The 25,453-nt window shown below is 45.0% G+C and overlaps 1 protein-coding gene across 3 annotated transcripts in view; it reads right to left on the reverse strand.

Annotated features, from left to right (window-relative positions):
- The window catches only part of LOC118164978 (sodium/potassium/calcium exchanger 3-like), a 284,302-nt gene that overhangs the window by 247,821 nt on the left and 11,028 nt on the right, over positions 1 to 25,453 (reverse strand). For all 3 annotated transcript variants that reach the window (XM_035322825.1, XM_035322824.1, XM_035322832.1), the window contains exon 2: positions 7,909 to 8,046. In XM_035322825.1, coding sequence (XP_035178716.1) covers positions 7,909 to 8,046 — 138 coding nt within the window. The remainder of the gene's footprint in view (positions 1 to 7,908; positions 8,047 to 25,453) is intronic.

The following is a 25,453-nucleotide window of genomic DNA, read 5'->3' on the forward strand; positions in this document are numbered from 1 at the left end:
GCTGCCAGGTGCTCCTGCTGCATAAGAGGACCTGTCCCCTCCTGTCCCTTTGACCACATTCTCAGTGCTACACAATCTTTGCAGTGCTGCAGACCTGTTAGTGACTCCAGCTAACACCCATTTGACCCTCCTTCACTTCTCATGCTGTCATTATCTAAGAGAGGTCTCTGCAATAGGCCAAATGCAGTAAATGGCCAACATAAGCAAGTGACCAGACTGTGGTCACATTCCCATGCTGCAATACTGCTCAACTCCCTCAGAGACTTCTCACCTATTCTCAGAGGGCAGATTGCCTCTGGGAGCCCATCACATTTTTCTGGTTGTCCAGAGGGACATCGTAGGATCCCCCTGAAAGGGATCAAGCAGCTTCCAATGCAAGTTTCTAGACACATCACACCCCATCCCAGTGCAGTCTGTCAACTTCTCACCTCCCCACCCTATAGGAAGAAGGCCTTAGCACAGCTCTCCTGTTAAGACTTAAAAATTAAGTCTTGACTAACAGCAACTTCCCCTGAATTTCTCAAGTGCAAACCAAGCTCCAAATTTGGTAGCATGTGGACCTGACCCAAAGCTGAAGATTAAATCAACTGAAGCCTTTTTTTTTTTTGGCTTCCAGTGGGTCAGTCACACTTTTATACAGGACTACATGGTTAAGTGATACTTTGCCTGTAGTAACATGAATATTTCTGACTCTTTCCTCATCATTTTTTATTAAGAAACATTTGCCAAGCTTAACCCCAAATCACAAGTGTTTAAACAATATCACTTTTAAGAATAAACCTTATCCACTTTTTTTCCTCTATCTGTAGTTCCATACACCTTCACACAGACACTGCACGACAAGATGGCATGAGAGGCCAGAACATTTGCTTCATGACAGTTGTCAGATACTCAAATGAACAGCCACCAGGGAGCCAAGAGGGAAGGACTGAGCAGGTATGACTACAGGATTGGAAAATAAGGAAGCAGAAGACAAGGGTAAAGAGACTCTTTAGTAAAAAATAAAATAAAATCTATATATGATTTATATATATGATAAAATAAAAAAAAAATCTATATATGATTTTTTTTTCCTTTTCTGCCTCTGCAAGCACTTAACACAATCAAATGCTACAGGAGAATCAGGGCGGAACAAATGCTGAATATTTCTTTTTTCTTTCAGCAGGGCTCACAGCAGTAAGGCTGAAATTGACATTTACAAACATGATTGCAGATCCTTAGATCCCACAGCAACAAGTAGCTAAAAAAATGTAGTAGACTTGCAAAGATAGGGGGTAGGATCTTTTGAGGGTACGATCTCACCCTGGATTGGGGGATGAGTGTCCTGCCACCCACACCACCCATAGCAGAGCACCAGCTGCTGACAGAGACATGCCCTCAGCGAGCTGTGCACGCAGCCTCCTGCCCGTTCCGCACGCACTGACCAAGCACGGGAGCTAGCAGGAAGGCTGCTGTGCCATCACCACTCAGCTACCTCCAACAGGTTTTTCAAAGGAAACCTAGTGGTCTCTTAATTGACATTTATTTACAAGTGCCATATTGCTGGGCCCCAAAACTCCAGAGGTTCTGTGAATCGAGGGGCTATGTAGCACAGAACAGGCAGTGCATTTTAAATGTAACTGCTCAAAATGGCCATGCTATCATGCCACTTGCAACAGCTTCACAGAGTGAAAAATTACAAGAGGAGGACCAAAAATTACAAATACAGTCTTTAGGCTGGATTATGTCCATTTCAGCCCCTTAATATTTCTGCAACATATGTTTCAAGTGAAAAGTCAGAAAAAAAAAAACAACTCAAACCACTATTTGGAGCAGTTGTCATGATAAAATGCTAATAGATAGTCCATTCAATAAACTATTAGAAAATAAAAATAGCAGCTGGCAAAAGTCATGCTAGGGTTTTAAGAGAGCCTGAAAATATATACGCAGTTAAAGAAAAAAAAAAAAAAGATGTTTCCTTTAGCATTGTGTTTACTGCCACCAAACTACCGTAGCCAAGCGATGCAATATACACTTCAAAATGCACAATACACTTCAAAATAAAGCATTTTATCCTCAGCTCCCCACACCCCAACATGATGCGAAACTGCCTTTTGTAAACCCTCCTTTTTGCCTAGCTGTACGTTTTCATAGACCTCAATTTTGAAAACATACAGGGAAAAAAGTCTTTTTAGACAGCTTTTTCCTTCAAATCCCCACCAAAGGGAAGAAGCAGCACCTGAAGACCAAATGGACCTAAGTGAAACTCCTGTGGGGATGTTAAGGAGGATTAATCTATGCCAATTCACAAATAACAGACACCCTAGGTTATGCACCCTGTGTTGTATTATTCTCAGCAATACCACAATACTAGCAATTGCCTCAATTTCCTTAAGCAGCACTGCAAAGGCAATCCCTAAGGAAAGGGAAAGAAAAACAAGTTTGGTCAATTCTTATGCTCATCTCTATGCTAATTCAGGTCTGTTGAGTAATTGCCTAAAATGACTAGGAAAATTAAACTAATATTCACATTTTAAAGCTGTGAATATTAGTTTTAAAGATGTGTATGGCATTGAAGAGGCTTTCAGGGTGAACTGAGGTGTAGCTGCATTACCTGAGCGTTCCCTAGGCTTCCAACCTTAGATGCTATTGCACTGGGGGAACCTGCTGACTCTAAGTAACAGTACGGAGCATAGAGCGGAGTGGAGACACCACAGATAGGCTCTGTGACAAGAGGGGGGCTCGATCGTTCTTGTACACGTGGAGACCAATAAGCTGCACATTTGCTACCCTGTGTCAATGACCTGCCATGTTTCTGACAAAATGCTGTACTCTAGTGAACTTTTGCACATTACAATATCTTTATAATACCAAAACACACCTCCAGCCCCAAAGTTACCCACCTCTAAGGTAAGACCACCCCTCACTGAGCACATGCTCTGAATTTCTCGGAGCCTATACTTTTAAACAAAAACAAGAAAACTTTTTAAAAATCATTCTGTGATAAACAAGATATACTTGACTAGAGTCACTCAAGCTCCACCTAAAAGATAGAAAATAATATAAATTGGCTCAAGAGAGAGGGGATATCAGGGAAGGACACCATCCTGACTTCTGGGATCAGTCGACAGGCTGAGCCTCTCTTCCACCCCCATTCGGACGCCTTGAGGTGAGATTTGAATACTTGGTTATACTGGGTGTCTCCATGGAAACTTAGAAATCTCTGGAGTCTTTGTGCCTTTTAACATGTTAATAGCCAGGATGAGTAACTGTGTATTTCATAAATGCTAGCTTGCTTTTGCAGCCAGTGAATTTGTCAACAGTAATCCAAAGAACCTGTGTAACTGTTGCTGCAATAAATTGCACTTAATTGCTGTGTTCCTAGCTGTGACTGTTCTCATTGAATGCGACTAGAGTGTTACGTTGTTGGAGAATCTGTGACTGTGATAGTTCAGTACCTGGAATCTGACCAGACCCATAACAGTTAATCGTCTACACCTCTTAATGCGACAAGGTTTCTATTTTCACTTCAGAGCTAGACCCTGGGCTTCAGGGTCTGATCTATCACTAACATAAGCTAGTGAAAGAAGGTCTTTGCTGCCCTCAAAGGCTATTGAATCAAGCCTTCGATCAGCTTTGGTTAACAACAAGTACTATTATCAAAATTGTACACTGATTTGAACCACTCCAACTCCTAACTATAATTTTACACATAAAAACTGTTGGAAACAGATGAGGTCTTCTCATTGTAAAACAGAAGCCAGCAAACTAGCCAAAAAATGCTTTTCTACCCCCTGTTAAAAAGTTCTGGAGAAGTGAGGGTGTGAAGGGAAAGGAAAGGAGGGTTTTCACCCAGGAATCGGCTCTGGAAATAAGCGGCTCTCCTGCCCCAGCTGAGCCTATGTGTACGTGGAAGGAGTTATATGGGCCAAGCAACAATATTGGGAACCCAGGAGATCAAATCAGCAAGGAGTGTTTAAAAAGAAACTTTTGATCCTATTGAATGATAATCTGCTCCTAATCTCATGGAGCAGATTATCTTGAGAGTCATCACGCAGCACTTGCAGGGCAAGCAGGCGATCATGCCCAGTCAGCATGGGTTTATGAAGGGCAGGTCCTGCTTGACGAACCTGATCTCCTTCTATGACAAAGTGACGCGCTGGGTGGATGAGGGAAAGCCTGTGGATGTGGTCTACCTTGACTTCAGCAAGGCTTTTGACACCGTTTCCCACAGCATTCTCCTCAAGAAACTGGCTGCTCTTGGCTTGGACTGGCGCACGCTTCGTTGGGTTAGAAACTCGCTGGATAGCCGGGCCCAAAGAGTCGTGGTAAATGGAGTCAAATCCAGTTGGAGGCCGGTCACTAGTGGCGTCCCCCAGGGCTCGGTGCTGGGGCCGGTCCTCTTCAATATCTTCATTGATGATCTCGATGAGGGCATTGAGTGCACCCTCAGTAAGTTTGCAGATGACACCAAGTTAGGTGCGTGTGTCGATCTGCTCAAGGGTAGGAAGGCTCTGTAGGAGGATCTGGAGAGGCTGGACCGATGGGCTGAGGTCAACTGCATGAAGTTCAACAAGGCCAAGTGCCGGGTCCTGCACCTTGGGCACAACAACCCCAAACAGAGCTACAGGCTGGGAGATGAATGGTTGGAGAGCTGCCAGGCAGAGAAGGACCTGGGAGTAGTAGTTGATAGTCGGCTGAATATGAGCCAGCAATGTGCTCAGGTGGCCAAGAAGGCCAACAGCATCCTGGCCTGTATAAGAAACAGTGTGGCCAGCAGGGCTAGGGAGGTGATCGTCCCCCTGTACTCAGCTCTCGTGAGGCCGCACCTCGAGTACTGTGTTCAGTTTTGGGCCCCTCGCTACAAGAAGGACATGGAGGTGCTCGAGCGAGTCCAGAGAAGGGCAACGAAGCTGGTGAGGGGCCTGGAGAACAAGTCTTACGAGGAGCGGCTGAGGGAGCTGGGGTTGTTTAGCCTGGAGAAAAGGAGGCTCAGGGGTGACCTTATCGCTCTCTACAGGTACCTCAAGGGAGGCTGTAGCGAGGTGGGGGTTGGCCTGTTCTCCCACGTGCCTGGTGACAGGACGAGGGGGAATGGGCTTAAGTTGCGCCAGGGGAGTTTTAGGTTGGATGTTAGGAAGAAATTCTTTACCAAAAGGGTTGTTAGACATTGGAATGGGCTGCCCAGGGAAGTGGTGGAGTCACCATCCCTGGAGGTCTTTAAAAGACGTTTAGATGTAGAGCTTAGGGATATGGTTTAGTGGGGACTGTTAGTGTTAGGTCAGAGGTTGGACTTGATGATCTTGAGGTCTCTTCCAACCTAGAAATTCTGTGATTCTGTGAATCAGTAAAGTTTTAATACCAGCTCCAACCACATAGCTCACTGGGACAGCTAAAGGTGTCAACAAACACCAGCTAACAAGAAGTACCTGACAAGCAAAACCCTCTATTCTCTTTCTTCTATTTAGACAACTACAAATAATCAATGAGTAAAATAAAACAAGAAAATAAATCTTTCAGCTAGTGATGCAGTTATTTTAAGAACAGGATTTTTATCAGAAATGTTTTGCCTCTTCTTATTGGTAGTACAAAGCCAAAATCAATGACACAAGGTAAAATTCCACTTTCCTGTCTCCACATGCTTAATTTATGATTTGGCAGCTTACAGTGCAGACAGGATATCTGCTTGCTTTCTCACGCTCTAGGTCTAAACCTGCAAGTATCAGTGCATGTTAACTCTGCTCAGACAGTTAAAGCTGTGTTTGACTAGAGCAACCTCAGCAGCTCATTTCCATCGTCAGGTCCCGTTTCAATTTACTGAATGGCTGTTTCTCTCATTTGCATCAGGAAGAGAGAAACAGGATGACTCTGTATGGGCTCATGACAGGTGGCCCATTTTGTGCAAGATTCAGAAGTCTGGCATCACTGAGTCACAGCAAAAATGGAGAATTTTGAAATTCTTCTCAAAGTACAATTAAGAACACTTTGCTTTTTTATGTTACCATACACAGCACAACAGACATTCAGAACAAGAAGACCTTCCAAGCTATTAACAGCATTTCTTCTACCAGCTCTTCTTTTATTTACTTCATTAGCTGAAAAAAACAGAACTGAAACATTCTGCATGTGGCTTGAAGTCCACTGGGGTCAACAGATACCTTTCACAGACACTTCAGTAGAATTCTGCCCCATTCGATACAATACAACTAGAACACTTCTGAATGCCATCCGGTATAGCTTTAGTGATTTACTAATTTGCTAATGTTCCAAAAGAAAACTGAAACAACACACAGACCCCAAACTTTGTTACTTCTGCTTTCTTTCCTACAGTAATTCTAACTCGTTTGCCATTAGAGAATGTATTCTGTAGTAATTCCATGACAATTCGAACAAAAAACCGTAACAACAAATAAAATCCCACACATTTCACACAGTCCTTTTTAATTGGCAAATACAGTAGAAATAGCTGAGGATGGTGAGACATATTTGGGGAGGGGATTATTATACACATTAATGTGAGGCTGTAAGACAGAACCTGCACTACTCTGGAGATATGCAAATAAGCGAAGAGTGGAACAAGAAGAATTTTTGTACTAGTTTCTGCTGTCTAAAAAAAAAAAAAATATGATCATCCATTTCTCCAGAAAAGTTAGTAAGGCTTACAGGAGAAAAAAAAATATATGCAGAGAAATGCTGCAAGAACTGTATTTATTAGAATATCTCCTGGGGCACATAACCCACATAAGACCTGAAAACCCTTCCACCTCCCCTACCTGAACTTTGAGAAAATGATGCCCAAGCTCCTCTGTGAAAAGGAAAAAGACTGAACAGCTTATATAACTTCCCCTTTTTACTAGCGATACATTACAATGACTTCTATTTGCATAAGACTAAAAATAACACCATCAGTTGGATGTAAATCAAAAAGATACCCCATCTTGTTCTTTTCCCTAACATCCATATAAAAACTTATATTTGAAACCCTGTACAAAATATTTCTTCTTTTAATCAGGGGAAAAGAAAATTGCCTCTAAATAGAAGGGAACTTAAGAATACTTAAAATACATTGAAAAAAGGGGTCCAAATAGCTCAGGAAATGCAAGCTGAAAGAACACATCTCATCTCCTACAGTTAAATAATCCCACTGACCCAACCAGTTGTGGTTCTAGCTGTATTTGGACCCCTGTGGCAGTGGGACACATGAAGCACACAAATACAGACTATACATGCATGTGGCCACCTCCTCAAAAAGCTTCTGAATAAGTCAGCCGACTTCAACCAAGTGTAGCAGAGCCGTAGAGTTTCAATGCCATCAAGTTCCTATGAGTTTCATAAAAATGGGAGTCATAGAGATGAGGAGTACCCTGGTAATGTCATTCTCTGAGGAAAAAGCTATATTATGATCTAAGCTCTATTTCACATCAGCTAATCAGCATGGAATTTCAACTGTGAAACTTTAATCTACAAACTAAATTTGTTTGGGTCCACTACTTGCTGGAACTACAAGTACTAAAGATATGACTACATACTAATATCACAAATAATACTCCTACTAACACATATAAACATATATTCATTATGTAAATCCCACCGCAAAAACTGCATGTAGTGTTTATGCAATAAACACAGATGGCATTCCTCTTCAGATCTCAGCACTGAAGCTTTTTGCACAAGTCTCAAGATCTGACTGTCAGCATATGTTAAATGTTGTCTTGTACACTAGCTGACAGCAGGCCCTCTTCTTACCCCCACCCACAGAGGGGGGTACAAGATCTATATGGTGCATATATACAAGGAAAACAACAAGGATGTTTATAGACCTAAAAATAAGGAAAAGTGTTTGGCAGTATAGGTGAAACTAGTACAGACATCTGGAAGCAAGAAAGCCAACCGTAAGACCGAGGGGCTGGAAGCAACTTTCATTCCTACCTGGCTCAGTGCAATTTCTGACATAGAGCTGCCCCCCATCCTCTGGGACCTCAGTCGTGTTGTCCTCATTTGCTTGCAGTAGCTGTCTCCCACTCCATTTGTCATCGATTTCCACAGAATAGCTCAAAGCATCATAACCTACAACAAACAAACAAAAAACAGCAAATATGAGACCGCACAGGAAAGGTGACTCATGATTCTGTTCCTAAATGTTTAGAGCACCCAAAATATTTGCATTTTAGACTCAGTGCCCCTTGCATTAAAAACAGTGGCATTTCAAACCCCACTGGAAAGGTATGCTGCTGTTAGCTCTACATCCCAGCAAGTCCCCAAAACACAAGGAGTGTAGTGTATTGTATGTGGAGTGTATGGCAAGGTTTTGGTAGCAGGGGGCCATAGGGGTGGCTTCTGCAAGAAGAATCCAGAAGCTGCCCCATGTTAGATAAAGGCTCCGCCCTGGCCAGATGCAGGCCAATAAGCAATATTTTTTGCGCCTCTGTGAGAGCATGTTTAAGACAGGGAAAAAACCGCTGCAGTACAGCAGCTAGGAGAGAGAGAGGAGTGAGAAGCAGCCTTGCAGCTGCCAAGGTCAGTGAAGAAGGAGGGGGAGAGGTGCTCCAAGCACCAGAGCAGAAGTCCCCTGTGGCTTGTGGTGAGGCCCATGGTGAAGCAGGCTGTCCCCATGCAGCCCATGGAGTACCACGGTGGAGCAGGGTTCCACGCTGCAGCCTGTGGAGGAGACCATGGCGGAGCAGGTGGACCTGCACAGGAGGAGGCTGCTGCCTGTGGAAGACCCCCGCTGGAGCAGATTCTGGGCTGGAGCTGTAGCCCGTGGAGAGGAGCCCACGCAGGATCAAGGGGTCTGGGGGGAGCTGCCACCTGTGGAGAAGTTTGCTCCTGAGGGATGTACCCCATGGTACAGACCCATATCTGGAGCAGTTCTTGAAGAATTGCTGCCTGTGGGAAGCCCACACAGGATCAGTTTGGGAAGGACGGCATCCTGTGAGAGGAACCCCATGTTGGGGCAGGGAAAGAGCAGGAGCTCTGAGAAGGAGCAGCGGAGAAAAAGTGCTATAGACTGACCATAACCCCCATTCCCCTGCACTGCTCGAGGGAGGAGGTGGAAGAGGGTGGATGGGGAGAAGGCATCTTTGGTTTCTTTCTTTTGTTTCTCACTTCTCTAGCTTGTTAGTAATGGGCAATAAGGCTCATGGGCAATAAATCTCCCTACTCTGAGTCTCTTTTGCCCATTATGATAATTGTTGAGCGATCTCCCCATCCTTATCTCAACCCTTGAGCCCTTTGTGTCATATTTTCTCCCCCTTCCCCTTTGAGAAGGGGGATTGAGAGAGCGGCCATGGCAGAACTCGGTGGCCCACCTGAGTAAAACCACCACAAGGAGTCAGGTCCATTCCTACACAACTTCACTTATTAAACGCACAACTTCACTTACTAGACGCACACATCATAGTAAAAGTGCGTCTAAAATCTCACAAGGAGTTTTTAAGTGCAAAATCAGTTTAAAATTGAAGTATCATCCACTGCTGCCTGGACAAAAAAAAAAAAAAAAAAAAAACATGAACACCTACACAGTTCATTAGCTCTGCAGGCATCTCACTGCTCTTCAGTACCACAGTACTTGCAAAAGTCTACTGAATTTTGCACATGGTGAGAAAACACTTCTGCCACTTCTGCTTAGGATTGAGATCAAGCTGGCTGCTGAATGAGGCCTAAGAGAGGCAGGCTTTGACACAGAAGACAGGTAGGCTTCTCTGTTATCAATAATGTGCTCAGCAGGTGCTAGGAAAGCTCTGCATGCACAGAGCACATGGCTTCTTGTGCCTGCAGAGACACAGCTCAGCAACTTGCACCATGCCAGGGAACAGGAGAGGGAGACTGCAAGGGAGAGGGTACTGAGGTGCAGGATCAATCACTGTTTAAAATTATGCCTTGTAATAAAGGTTGGAACAGCTACTTTGACCAAACTGGTCCATAGGGACCCATTTCAATATCTTGTGTCCACTGCAATGTCCAATTTCCATGTCGGTGGAAAGGCTCCTGAACCTGCTCCCCATGGGCCAGCCAGCAGCTTTACAATGCATTATGAAGCATTCATTCATAAACGTAAAGTGTACAGCTTCCTTCAGGTTCTGCTCACAGAGCAGAAAACAACTAATAAAAATGCCTTTACAAGAATATGGCCATATCTACCCTCAGAACAGTTATTAAGCCCAAATGCACCATTATTCCCACCCAACACAGCCTCATTTCAACCACTAAGATCACAGGGTATGGGGCCAGAGCATGCCTCCAAGCCACTTCAGAAGCCTTCCCTACTTCAAATTGTCAAGTAATACCTACAGATATCAGGGAGGTACTTTATGGAGAAAGGGATAAACCTCAGCCCAGCTGGTGTTAGCCATTTTAGACCAGGGTGTCTGAGTTTACTCTCTACTATGCCCTAGCATGTAAAGTCCTTCAAACTCAAAGCATGTGTGCATTAATGACTTCACATTTTCCAAACATCAGCCATCTTGCTTTTGCTTGCCAGTTTCCTTGCTAGTGGGACCCAGACCGGATTGCAAAACCACTGCACGCCATCAAACATTTTCAGCACTACAGACAATTGCTGCTGAGAATACTAAAAACCAATCCCAGAAGCCTATTCCTAGGCCATCAGCCAATGAAACAAGAATCACTACCTGGAAGGCAAGTAGCAGAGTAGTAAAATGGGGAGACTAGAGAAACATGTCTTCAACTCCAGCAAAAGATGAATGAAGCTGGCATCAGGACTTTGCTGCAGAGAAGCCACAAAGAACTGAAGAGCAGATATTGAGAACCAAGTGTATGCAATTACAGCTGGGCAAGAGACAGACTGAAAGGTTGACTGACTGGGTACCAAAACCAATTTGCGTGCAATAAACCTGAAGACGCATCACGCCATGCCACTGGCTCCCACCTGCAGCACAGTATATCAAACTGCAGTTGTTCTACAGCAGCTTCATGACCATGACCTTCATTGACTGGTTGCAGCTGAACACTTCACTCTGCATTCTCCTGCCAGGCTTACAAGGTATAGGATGATTTCTGAAAATAATATGTAACAAGTAACCCCACAAATGTAACATACAATTACTTTGCCTCATTACTTCTGACCCTTTCCTTGCTTTACTCCCATCTTCAGCTTTGCAAGGTGCCATGAAACAAAGCTCTATTTTAGCAACGTCAACAAAAACAGATGGCTGTTTTCCATGGCATTCTTAGTACAACACTGGTCAGCCTTGGACATGTCATGTCTATCTGTTTAACTGAAAGGACATACTCACATATCAGTTCCATGCTTCCTATATAGTTCTCAATTCAAACGAGGGAAAAAAAAAAAAAAAAAAGTATTTTTTTAAAGAAGCCAAGGCACCCACTTCAAGCAGGCACCTACATCGACCATCTTGCAGCAGAGACCTTGAGCCTGACAACAAACATGTGAAAGATCTCTACACACCCATCCACCCTTCTGCCAAGCAGAACTGGGGCTCTCTCACAAGGACTTTGCTACTCAGGTTACCCTTCAAGTGCCTATCACTGATGATGTCCATAACCTTTCTCTTGAACATGCTCAGGCTGTAGCAAAGCCTGGCTATCCTGCCCACTGGGAAGAACATGCAGTTGTTTGTTCAAAATATAGGACGTTTTGAAGCAAGCCAGAAACAATAGGCTTGACTCTACAGAGGCTGCAGTCTGCACCCTGTGGCTGGAGACTTAAAGCCACCACTAAAACTTGACCCTTCCCAGTTCTGTTCAGTCTGAAGGACGCTCTGAAGAAAGATCACAGAGCACTGGAAGTGGGACTCAAGTCTTGGGGACATGCCTAAGAGGATGCTTAAGGATAACAGAAAAGGTTCCTTGCGGGTCCCAACCCCTTCTTTTCTAACTCATCTGATTGAGATGGAGGTGGCCAACCTGAGACTTTCCTGTCTTGCCCACATCAAAGCCTGGTCAGGGCAGCTCCCAAGTCACAAGGGGGAAAACACACATTGCACAGGCAGCCTTAAGTACCTTGTGTCCTAAGCAAAACAAACAAATAAATAACACACTATTCTCCATTTGCTGTGCTTTACAAACTTTAGAGAATGTTCTTCACTATTTGTTTAGTCTGTGAGCATGGATGAGAGCTTAAGCTGTGAGTTAAACATACACAAACATCACTGATAGAAATGGACTGCATTTCTCAAAATGAGCGCACCCAATAATGCAACATCAGGCATCTTCCTTAATAATAAACATGCTCTGGTAATCTGAGCTAAGCAGCTTCGGTTCCACGTGCTAGCTGTTTTCAAAGCACTGAGGCTCCTCTCCCAGTGGTCAGAACTTCACTGCACATTGCTGCAGGGAGGAAAGGTACAAGGAGAACCCTCAAGGACTGCAGAGACCCAGAGGTTCCTGCAGAAACCTCTCCCGCCTCCTCCCAGCCCTAAACAGCTGTCAGCCTCCAACTGAAAGCTTTTCCAAAAGAGGGAGAGAGGGGAGAGAAAAAAAAAAGAAAAAAGAAAAAAGAAAAAGCCATCTGAGAGTTATTGGGGGGCGGAGGGAGGATTAGTTTAGCAGTACCTGTTTATAACAGCTGCATTCAGCATTCACACAAATTGCAACTAGCAGCAGAATCTGTCTGCAGCCAAACTCAAGGGGACAACCACAACTTGCACCAGCAAAAGCTTTCCTCCTGCCACACCAGGTTTATGCAGGCCAGCTGTCCCATGGCAGGACTTGTGCCCCACTGACCCCAAAAGTCCATAAACCAGGGACCTCACCCTATCTCATCTACAGGACAGTTTCAAACAGGCAGCACAACAATCACTGTCTTTGAGAGCAAATCTTTTGCAACACATGCTTTTGGGTCCTCATTTCTGACTGCATCTTGCAATCCTTTATTCATCTGCCCTAATGCAAAACTTATGCTGACATGAAGCTTCCCATCAGCTGCCAGAAGTTGTGGGGCCCGAGCCCCTTCTTTGCTAAACAAGAGCCCAATCCATTGATTGCAATATATGCTAAATCACAGCCAGCAAAACGTAGAACAAAAATCCTATCTTCTGCAGAAGGACTGTGAAAACAGCAAGGAGTAAGCAAAAATTCTTCAAGGACAAATAGCAAAGGTTAGAAAAAGAAAGCCAATAGTTTTCTTTCTGAAGACAGTTATTCACAATTGGATGATTTTTAATGGGAAACATGTCAAAGCCATTTGTTTCAATTTCTCAGGCTAAAACTATTAAACATCTTGCATTAGCTATATTGTCTTTTTGTTCAGGCCAGTATCTATGTTAGATATTTTTCTTATTAATGCATTAGTTGCTGTATTTATAATAAAATAATACTGGGACATCTTTAAAAGCTTTGCTACAATAGAGATTTTTTCCCCCAACCTTCTGTTCCATGGCATATTCCAAAGTGGGAGAAATTTTTTTTGAACACTGATCATTGCCACAAGGTATTTTCCATAACTCCAATGATCCGACACAGGTTTTGAATTAATGCCTCTGAAGCCAGGTTCTAGAGAGCTTTATTTTTGCTTACTCCCAGAGATATTTCCATGGACAACTGGCACCCGGATCACTGTTCCTGTTTTTGTGCCTGTACTGCCTTTCATAATACATGTAAGACAACGCAGACAGTGCACTTCCACTGGTCTTGCCTCTTCCAATAACACAGTGAGCACAGTAGTGTTTGCTTGCTGCAAACCCTTGTAGCTGCCAGGCTGGGGTGGCAGACCTATGGGAACAGGCTCTCCAGCAAGACTGCTGATCTGCTCTACTTATGATCATAAAAATGAAATAGAGTGGAAAGAAGAACTGATCGAGTCACTCAAAGCTTCTAAAAATGCTCAGAATCCGACCCTAAGCTCTACGTGGGAACTCCAGAGCTCCTTAAGCTGTGCCAGATGGCTCTGCCTGCCGTTCACTGCTTCCAGGGCTGCAGAAACACAACCAGGCACATCCTCATTGGCATTTTTCAGCACGAAGAGCACCATGTTATAATGTGGCACAGCACGCCAGTGCTCCTCCGTTAGGCGCTGATCACAGAGGTGTCTCAGCTCTCAGCATCGAGTCACGGGACCTCATCAGGCCAGAAGTACAGCTGGACCTTGGCAGGGGCAAAGTGATGTGGTGCAGGCTGTGGGCCCCTGCAGCAGCAAAGGTTCCCAGCTCACCTGCAGCCACTTGGTCCCCAGCAAAGAACATGTTCACGCAGGTTTCACCAATGCTCCCATAGAGAGCATTGTCCTTTTACTGCCATAAAAATGAGCACAGTTGTCCCCCTCATTAGGGGCGTTAATTACTTCTGGTCCAGTAGCAGTGAGGGTCTCTAGATGGAAGGAGGTGCCGATGCTACTCTGCTGGGCACTGCATGCAAGCAGCACCCATCTCAAACACAGCACTGCCATAGTGCAAGACCAGCACACATTGCAAGTTCACACCTACCACAAGGCCCAGCAACTAACGCATACATACAGTCCCTGCTCTAAGTGCCTGCCACCACATGAGGGGAGCTATTAGCAGCTTTCTCTCCAGGCTGCTGCTTTCAAACACTCCTCACCCCAATGCCATCATCAGATCAGAAGGCCACTGCATGGACCCAGCCATGAAACAGTGCTCATTTCACCTGATCCACAAAAAATATCTGTTACCCCATAACTAGAGGGAAAATAGAAGAAAAAAGTTAAGAGGAAGGTGAGGGGATAAATCAGGGAGTTAAGAGGAAGATGAGGGGATAAATCAGGGTCTTGAAAAGCTCTCCAGAACCATGCTCATGTACAGACACAATTCTACTTGAGTGCATCATAGCACTTCTCATTCAGAGTGGGGTTGAGTCAGCGGACAAGACAGCCTTAGGTTAATGGGAGGATTAGAAGGCACTCAGGCACAATGTTCAGCTGGAATAACTCTTTGAGCTCCAGCGTATAAACTGATCTACAGCAGGATTTGTGCTGCGGCTCAGCACCAATGCCGGGGCACAGAAGCACAGTGGAGATGAAAGGTGCTGGTAGGCAGCGAGGAGCTGACAGAGCAGTGGCTGGCCAGCCAAACTGACAAAGGGACAGATCTGTCACCATAGCCTTTTAGGAGCACAATGCATTACTGCCAATGGCTTCGCAGTGTTGCTTCGCAGTGTTGGCAGGTATCCTCATCTCTCACTGACAATAAACTACTTTCTATGCAAACTGCTAGGTCCTGATGGCTGAAGCCAAAAACATCACAGCTTTGCTGGAATATGTTTGCCCTCCCTCCTCTCTTGTCTGTCCCTTTTATCTATTGTTTGGATGGTGGCAGTTTCCGTTTTTTGAAGTTTTTGTTGTTTTTGTTTGTTTGTTTTTTGAACCAGCTGAATTATCTCCCTCCCCCTGAAGTTTCCCTACAGGGAATACAACAGGGAAATATTTCTGGAGAAGAAAACACCTGGAAGATCCAGCTGCCTGCTGGCCCCGGCAGGTGAGCACCCAGCCAGCCCACATCCCCATGTCTCGTCTCCCCAGCGCGACAGATCTGCCACGGATTTTCACAGGGTAATCTGAGCTCAGGATTGCATAAACGTTTCAGAAATGGATTATCTTTCTTTCCAGTCTGATCTGGGGGATGTTCTCCTTTCAGAACCATCAGCAGCAAAGACCATAAATAGAGTATCCTCAGGGAAAAAGCAAAAATGAAAAAACTACACCTGGCTTTGAAGAGCAGCCTGTTCCCCCTATCTGATTTCAAGGCTGTATTTCTGTATCAGTCTAGGTGGAAAGGGTAGGAGAGGCACTTTGGCCAGGCCACCATCATTATTAATACTTGCATAGAGTGAGCAGAGCACAGAGGCCACAGAGAAGTTACAGGCACACAATAAATACACCAGGACCCTGCACGGAAGGCCTAGCCAGATGGCAGGCCACAAGGCAAGGAAGGTGCAGAGCGGAGAAGCAGCTTGCCCTGTAAGATCACACTGCTGGCCACACAGCACAAAGGGAGGTGGCCACTCATAGGCCAGCATGCCAGGAAGAGCTCCTGGGGGTCCTGCAGGATACACTCATTTGGATGGTGAAATCCTCTGTTAAGGCACAGGCAGATGCTGAGGAAGAACATGGCAGCACCACAGCCATCACTGCATGCCTGGAGCAGCAGCTGCACCCCCCCCGAGCAACATGGGCAGGAATGCACTGTGACCATCCCCCTTGCATGGGACAGGGCTACCCCCTGCAACCAGAAGATTCCCCCACAAACGCTGCTCTGTGGGAGAGACGATTTTGTTTCACGTGGAGCAGGGAACGGCATGCAGATGTCCCCATGCCAGGCAAAGCATCAGTCACTGCTCTGCAATGTTGCTCTCCAGCCTTTTCCGCCCTCGTTGCTCCTTTAGGCAGGGCTGTAGAGCTTGAGGGGAGACAGTGCCCCCCACCCCAAACAACTTCACCTTTCTGCTGTCAGACAAGGCAACAACACCCAAACCTAAGCTCCTGAACACAGCCAAAAAGGGGCAGAACCAGGGTCAAAACTCTCAACCCCTGCAGCAACATGTCTGTACATAACCACTAGCAGAAGAGTACCCACAAAACTCCCAGATGCACTTATATCCCAAATGCCTCTTGCTCTTTGTTGCAGAGATAAACACAACTGAAGTTAGAGATCCAGCCTGGTGTCGGGGCTGCTGGGGGGAACCAGCAGTCTGGCTTTTCCCCTACCAGCAGCTGCCCCAGCGAGGCTCTTTGTGCAAACCAATCCTCCTCTCCTCCAGCAAGAAGACACCCTCACAGACACCAGATGTGCTAACTCTCCACACCCAAAGACCTGTTTCAGTCCCAACACACCACATGGTATTAGCAAAGCATTGTGTTTGCACCCTCAGAGGAGCAGAACCCACCTGGGAAAACCACAGGCACTGGCCCCGGCACCACACAGCCTCCTCTCTCAGGCCTGCCTGGGTGGGCTCCGGGCAGAGGCTCGGCAGCTGGTACTAGCAGAGTACACGGGAGCCTACATGCCCCCCAAAGCAGCTTCTGGCCCTCCCAGCCGCTGTGGAGCCCACAAGCAGCAGCTGGAAAGCGGCACACTCAACACAGCTCAGCTGCAGGCCATTAGGCTGAGCACACTCTGAAGGCCAGGTGACAACTCCACAGCTACTACAGCAGTGGGAAGAATGGCAAAAAATGTAACTTCACGCTTATTTTAACTCAGGAAAGTTATCTATTGTCTGAAAATGAGATTTCCACATGCACTCTGCTCAAGTCTCCCTCTATTCCCGTCTTGGAGGCAAAGAAAACTTCAAGGTTTTCTGCAGTTGCAGGCAGATGGAGAAGGTCCATGCAAAGCACGCCATCTGGCACAAGTGTCCTGCTGGGGGGACACTTTGGAAACACGGGGGAACTCCTCTGTAGCACCTGCCCTGCCCATCAGCAAGGTCAGCGTCAGGCTGCTGGAGAGCGAAGCTTGCCCATCCTTTAATCCTTCATCCTGTGTTTCATCCTGTGGTTTACCTCAGACCAACCTCTTCCACACCTTCACATCCAACCTAGCTGGGAAGCACAAGCAGCTCAGGCAGATGGCAATAGGACAAGGGGAAACATTTTTAAACTAAACAAGGGGAGATTTAGATTAGATGTTAAGAGGAAATTCTTTACTCAGAGGGTGGAGAGGCACTTGAACAGGTTGCCCAGAGCTGCGGATACCCCATCTCTGGAGGTGTTCAAGGCCAGGCTGGATGGGGCTTTGAGCAGCCTGGTATGGTGGGAGGTGTCCCTGCCCATGGCGGGGGGGTGGAACCGAGTGGTCTTTAACGTTTTTTCCAACCCAAACCATTCTGTGATATAGGATTACCTTCAGTGCTTTACATAGCAAAGCTCAGACGATGGACAAGCATCTGCAAGAGATGAAATCTACTGTTTACTGCACCATTTAAAGACAAATACCACCAAAATCTGCTCCTAAATGGGAAAACCAAAGGTAAAATGAACAGTGGGGACGCAATAATTAAAGACAATCATAGCATAGGCAGTAAGACTGTGGAAGGCATTGCCATAATCTGGAGACCAGACTGAAACCTAGATGCTGCACAACGCACACCTGCAGTTTTACTGCATTCTCTCATGTTCACTAATTAAATGGGTATAAACAAGTCTCCTTCTTTTCCCTCCAGAGCGGTAGCACTCCTTGTCACAGCTGTGGAAGCCATGAGGACCGGAGCTTGCTCAGCTGGGAGGGATGTCAGAGGGGTGCAGCACTCATCCTCTGGGCAGTGTGCAGATTCACAAGAACCTGAAGATTTCTGCAGGTGCTGATTCACCATCCTCTCAACAATGTTAGTTTTATGCATGATAACTGATGATGAAGCTTCTTGTTTGCTGTCTCATGCCAAAGATTGTCACAACATATCAGATTACCCTACGTTGCCCTGAGTGTTCATTGCACAGTTCATGCAGAAATTTGTCTTTATTATTCTATCAGTTTGACCATTAAATTAGCCATTCCCTTCTTCTTGCCTTACATCTCAGTACAAAAGAAACAGCTGAGCACTTAAAAAATACCACTTGTAAAATTTCCCTTCACATCTCGTGTGATTCAAATCCTCTACAGACTAAATACTCTTTTTTCTTCTTATGATAATCTTTTCATGCCCCTAATCATTTTCATTATTTTTCTTTGGACTTTCCTCTCTGCCCCCACTGAAGCCACACATGACACTCAAGGTGACAGTTTTCCGTTGATCTATACAGCAGTGCTGCGTATTTTTAGTCTGATTCTCCATTAGTTTCATTTCTCTTGGGTATTGTAACTCTTCTGCCAGCCCTTTCATTTCATTAACATTTCACCTTTTACAAATGCAGGGCCTGAACACTGGTGATATTATCTCCGCTGTTTGGCAGCTACTGACTGCCAGGCATGATTTCTGCTGCACCCCAGCACAGTACATCTTTCTTGACAGAGCTGGTGCCTGTTTCTTCTACCCTGAGACATTCCAAAACTGGTACAATGCCCGAATACCAGCCAGCAACACACACTGTTTGCTTCCCACTGCTTCTCTGGCTGACGTAGGGATGAATGATAGGGGTAGATAAAGCAGCAGCATCTGCATTGCCCTGCTGCAGAGGCCAGAACTTTTTCTTCCCCAATAAAAAGACAAGAAGATTTTAGGAAGGAAAAACACATAAGGAAGACAGGCATTAAATCTCCACTGCCAACATAACCTCTGAGCAGTTCTCTCCTCTGGCCCATGCTCCCTCCCAGCCATGCTCCTTTACCTGCTCCCTGCAAGGCACACACCAGAGAATGCTAAAATGCAGTCAGACTCCCCGCTGACTCCTTTCTTCTGCATTTCACTAAAACTCCCACCAAATCCCTTCTTGTGTCAGTAACCTTCTTGACTCAATTTACCAACTCTCCCTGCTGCTGGCAAGCCAAGAGCACTGTTCAGAATCTTCCCAGGCCACTGTCCAAAACATGGGCTCCACGCAAAGCCCAGTGAAGCCAGAATAAAAGGTCCCTACGACTTCAGAGCACAAACAAAGAAACAAAGGGCAAGAATCACAGCAGTAGTACATTTTACTGGTGTTACTTTATGGGTGGTTACACCACAAGTCATCCAAGTCAACCCTGACTGCTGTATCAATTAAGCTGTGCATCATGGTTTTCTTCATTCAGAGTAGGCAGCAGGGAAAAATTAGCAATAATGAATTAAAAATAACCTAAAATTGATTTCCCATCAGTGCTACGTTTTATACAGTTCCAAGACTGTGTGGCTGCTTGAACCTAGAAATCAAAGCCTTGCATGGTTGAAAAAGCAGTAATTGGGAGCCTCACTATCAAACAGATCCTTTTTTCTTGGAAGACTTGGACAATGTCACACAGTGAGAGTGTAATTATCTGGAGGAGACATATCTTTTAAAAGCAGTGGAAAATCAGTTGTATTCCAAGCCTATATGACAAGGGCAAATAGATGGCAGTTTTGGGGGATTTATTTTTGTTTCTTTAGGAGATGAACACTTCCTCCTCCATATTTACATATTTCTTACCTAATTCGTATCTGACACAGTGGGAGGAAAGACAGTTTGGGGTGAGGTGAAATGTATTAGTTGACTTGGAATAAAGAACTTGATTTTGGTTTGTCTGTTCCTCTTTTACACTTTTAGCTAAATATAACTCTGTAGAACTAAAATTTAGTCTGAAAATGTAATAAAGACACACTGGGTGGAGAAAGTTGCAACTCTTCAAAAAAAAAAAAAAAGAGAGAGAGAGAGAGAGAGAAAAGAGAAGAAAGGATGACTTTTTCCCCACTTTAATTCTGGACTATACCAGAAGTGTCACCATAGCAGCTCTGCTTGCACAATCAGCACTGAATTCACCCTGAAGTTCAGGTGCCCGCTCAGGCCTTGTGCAGCAGTCAAATCTGGCACAGCACCTCCCCATCTGACAGACCAGAAAGATGCAGAGAGCAGGAGCAGAGCCTGTTCCTTGGGGGGAAGGGACCCTTGCACCAACGGAGCAGGCCTGCTGTGGCCCCTCCAGTGAGCTGCATGCTGCAAGCACCAAAAAGAAACCAGCTCCTTCAGTAGGGGAAAAAAAAAAAAAAAAAAGTGTGGGGGGGGAATAAGTCATGAGCCCTGGCTCCCAGTCTGATAACCAAACATCAGGATGCTCTGATGATAGGGCAGCTATCAGGAAAAAATGCTTTTCATGCTTTTCTCCACAAAAGATAAAGAAAAAAAGGACCTTGCAAAAAATAAACAAGCAAGAGGAAAAAGGGAGCTTTTGTGTCCAATTTCAATACAAACACATTTTTCATGTTAAAAAGATTATTTTTCCCTTCCCCCAGCCTTACAGCTCCCCTCCTCGTGTGCTTCTCTGCAACTGTGCTACGTAAATCTGGAAATGTTATTTGTTTAATCATTATTATTTACTGCCTATATACTTCTGGAATCATCCTAGGCACTTCACAACATGGAGATGAGGTCTCAGCCCCAGAGAATACATCAGCTCATTTAGCTCCACTCTACAGCACTGGAACTGGATTTGCTCTCTTAAAGCTCTCTATACAACATGATAACTTGCTGACAGCTAGATAACGAAGCCCAAAGCAGGAAATGGCATGCAGAGGCCTGGAGATATGTGTAGGAGGACACAGTGGGCTTTGGCAACCATCACAAATCACTCAGGCCTCACGCTAAGATCTCTCCTTTAAGTACACGCTGCATTGGCACAGGTGAAATTGCTATAGAGCTAGTGCAAGAGCCAGGGCAAAACATAATGAAATGACAGCATGGAGGAGATGGGAAATGTGAACCTACACTTACACACAGAGGTACGAAGCTAGGGCTTAGGATGGGCAAGGCAATACACACCAGACTCAACTTTTACCACAGATAAGAGCATGCTGAAGGGCAGCCGGCTGGCCTCACAGTTGATGCTTTGCCACCTTCTCTGTGAAATTTAATTCCCTGCATGCGGGGCAAAAATTAACACAGGAGAGCCACAGAAAGAATCAGCACAAAGAGCTCAGAGAAAGGCCATAAAAACCCATGTGCAGTGTTTTAGATGTTTCAGGGTCCTTCCTCAACCCTCCTTGCTGCCACTTGCCAGCAAGTGAATCTGGTCTGGAGCTCCCTCCACAAGCTAGTTGCAAGCAAACAGCCTCCAGGAGCCAGAGAGAATCACTGTCAGAGTCCTCTTGGAAAACCTGGTTCTTCCACAGAGCAGACCCAAGCACAAGGCTTCATGTGCTACTAGATCAGTAACTCAATTTAAAAAAAAAAAAAAAAAAAAGGAACAAAGCACTAGTTCCAATATATCTTCCAGTTGCTATCAGCATCTCCTCTCTCATTAGCCCTCAACATTATCCCTTCTTGCCAGTTCTTCAGCCAACAAATATCTCCCTATGAACACCATCAACCATGACTACTTGGGGTCCCAGCTGCATGCAGGTTTCTCATTCAGACTAATCTATGTGTCACTAAGCCAGGCTGAAAATTACCTTAGTGATATATAGCATTTTCCCTATGGCACCTCCTTAATTAAATATTGAAAGAGCTATTACCTTTCAGGGATGCCTGTGCACTGGCTGTGTCCATTATTTATAACATAATGTATTCATTATGCATTTTATTCATTGCTCCTGTCTGCTGATCTCATAACTGTCCCTTAAAAACAATTTTGAGCAATTAATCCTACCTTAATTACACACAAATATATACAGAAGCCCCAGGACATCTCTTTCTTACATTTATTAAAAGTAAGTAAACCTATCTAAAATTAAATCTGGTAATCAGGAAAGAAAGGGACGAAGTGCCACGGTAGAAGCCACCCATAACAATGAACAGAGGTGGGCAGGGACACTGGTCCCATGGCTAAGGCTCCTTCCGTCATCATGCAAAGCTCAACAACAGTCAGCACAAGCAGGGAGGAGAGAGTCTCTCTCTGCAGACAGCACTGACCTGCCATGCCAACCTGGAGTGCAAGCCTCTCATTCTCCACATGCAGGACTTCCCCTGAGATGTCATTCATGCTGTGTAAATTATGTCCTGGGCTTGCAATGCTACCAAACATCAGGCTGTGGACACTAGCAGGAGGGTAAATCTCTGGTTTTCACCACATCCCCACCAATGCTCACAGGAAGGCCACCACAGACATCCCACAGCCCACAAGGGAGGACAGAGAGACTTGAAGTCCCAGGAGAAATTACAACAACTAAACAACTTTTTACCCCTCAAAAAATATTTACTTCTGGGGAGGGAGAAGGGGCCAGAGCACTCCCCAGAGATGGTACCAGACTACAGATCTCAGAAAGCTTCTGCCTGTGTCAGAGCACAACAGCACAGTTACAGGGACACCTTGTCTGATGAGGAACTTGGGAAAAAGGACAGAAGGCCAAGTTTAGACAACAGCTCTACAAGAAGCTTTATTTTTCCCAATAAGATAGTCTTGTACAGTTTATTGGTGAGGCATGCTGGAATGCAGCCAACCTCAGTTTCAAGGTGCAGTTACACTGCAAAAGAAAATAACAGAATAAGAAAGGTTTATGTTAGTTCTACCAGAAAAATAATGCTCTTGTTGAGCCAAGCTACAACTACATGAGCAGCATTTAACAGCATAGGGGCAGGCTTTCTCTAGCTGCAATATAGCCTTTGCTAGGGTATACTTTTCAGGGAGAGTTCACTTAGGAGGGAAAAAAATACACGAATCCCTTCTGCAAACTCCCAAAATAGGAGGGCTCCCCTTTGTACAGCCCTCTATTTGTCTGTGAATTCAATAAGTTTCGGCATAAACTGAATCTGCAGGCAGCTAGGTCATGGTCAGAAGCACTGGTACAGACCACCAGTACTGCCATCCTCCCAGTCAACAGGTGTCACCACTGAGCTATCTCAGGTTGCCCCTTTTTCCTCCCCCAGCTAAGAGCTAGTCAGTCCTCATTCCTGCAGGCAAACCTGGCTGTCAAGTTCAAGTTCATCTTAGCACAGGGGTGCTAGCTGCCTCCCACACCTGGGGAGGATGTGTGTGCTAATCCTTGTAAACAGGGCAGGGAGGACACAGCTGGCTTGTTTCTGATCTGTGCCATCAGGGTCACTTTCCACATCGGGAAATCAACTGCAGGACTCCTTCCAGCAAGAACCAAGCCGTTAAGTCCTGTGCATCTCTGCTTGCAGACCCTGCATTTTATTGCAGTCCTCTTATTCTCTCTCCCACTTTCATACTAATATATTGTTTATTGAAAAACTATTCAAAGGTTGGGAGAAAAAAAAAAGGAAATTAATCTCTAGAAACTATGAGGGAGCACCCTGTAAATTCTCATGACGGCTTGTCTAGATACAAACTAGGAAAACCCCTCTGCAATTTTGGGAACACTACTTTCAGCTCTTTTCTGAGGAGTCCTGGTAATGCACAGGAAGACACACAGTCATAATTAATATCCATATTTTAGGCAACTTCACTGGCTTAACAGAACTAACACATATGTTTATCACTCAACACTGGTAAGTCACACTTTAGAAGATTTAATCTTCTGATCAGACTCAATCACAAGTGTTCTGCTGTTGAGCACACCGGTCAGGTCTTTCACCAAGGCATACAACTCAGAGCATACTCCCAGGGAGTACTATGCCTGAGCTGGGAGCCACGCTCCCTCTGCCCCACCGCAGGGGCATGGAGGGCATCAGAAGTCAGATTCCCATCTGGGAATGAGTGGTACGGGTCCAGCACAGACTTGTAACCACCTCAGGAGTCTCTGAACAAGGGATGGAGAAGAAAATGATATGATGGTGTAGAGGTGTGTGGCAACCCACTCATGAAAGTCTAACCAAACAGACCTTAAGGAATAAGGTCTCCAGATAGCAAAAGCTAGATCAGCCCTGTCTTTTCTGATCTTTCCCCTTCCACCAATGAGAAAACAGCACAAGAAAGATAATAGTCTCTGATGCCATCTAAATATTCAGAAACATGGAAAGCAGAGAACAAAAAATGTGTCAATCCTTGAAAAAAAGAATTCTGAAAACTTCACACCAAAAACAAGTGAGGACTCAATACAATCTTTGTCACCTTTGAAATCAAGAGAACACCATCATTGATTTCAGTAGATTTTAGACTAGCCTTGAGATGGGTGATAGTTACTATCACAGGGTGATAGTAACATTAACCTTTCAGAAACTTCTTAGGAAGTTTTCTGCACCAAGCCTTGACTGAGGTTTGCAGAGTTTCATTTGCAGACCAACAAAAAGGCTGCCTATCCCCTGCAAGGGGGTGATGTGAATGGACACTCCCTGCCCAAATGGCTCTCTACATTCTTGCTCTTTTTCACCTTGGGAATGGTTCCCTACGTGCAAAATGAGGCAGACACAAAAGGCAGATAGATGCAAAGCACATGCAGGAACCAACTGTGAGCAGTGCAGCAGTATCTCAGCCTGAGAGATGAGCCTGGCCCAGCTCAATTCGGGCAACCACTCTTGTAGAAGAAGAGGATCTTTGTAGTAAAATCCCAAACTGGAACTTCCCACACTGTTTTCAGGGAAATAAATAATTCCCTAAAAAGTTTCTATTTTTAACCAGAGATGCTGGCACAAAAAGGAGATACTCTAAATCATACCAGAATCAAGAGTTTGACACACTCCTTTCTTTATAAGGCTTTAAGAAGTGCAGGACCCTTCAAGATGCGATATGCATTCCTTATTTACCCTGAAGTGAGATTCTGCAGACCCGAGTTTAATCCACTGCTTTGCTGTGTGAGGTCACCTTGGACAAGTTGTTCTGTCCAGATTCTCAGCTGGTGACAGCTGGCACTGTGCCACCAAAGTCAATTTAAACAATTTGAGACTCTAGTACTACAGTCCCTTGGTCCTCAGCCTGCCTATTCAAACAGCACTGCCAACTGATAGCAGCTTGGCTTCTAAGATGTCTTGGAAATGTGCAAGTGGTACTGTAAGAGACAGGTAGTTAAATTCACACAACTCACACTGCCCTTGGAAATTACATATGTTTTTCAGAAACAAAAAGCCTTTGGTATTTTTGAAAAATAACCTTATGATCAAGTCTTTAAAAAC

Source organism: Oxyura jamaicensis, chromosome 3 (genome assembly GCF_011077185.1).
Source record: "Oxyura jamaicensis isolate SHBP4307 breed ruddy duck chromosome 3, BPBGC_Ojam_1.0, whole genome shotgun sequence".
Lineage (NCBI taxonomy): Eukaryota > Metazoa > Chordata > Aves > Anseriformes > Anatidae > Oxyura > Oxyura jamaicensis.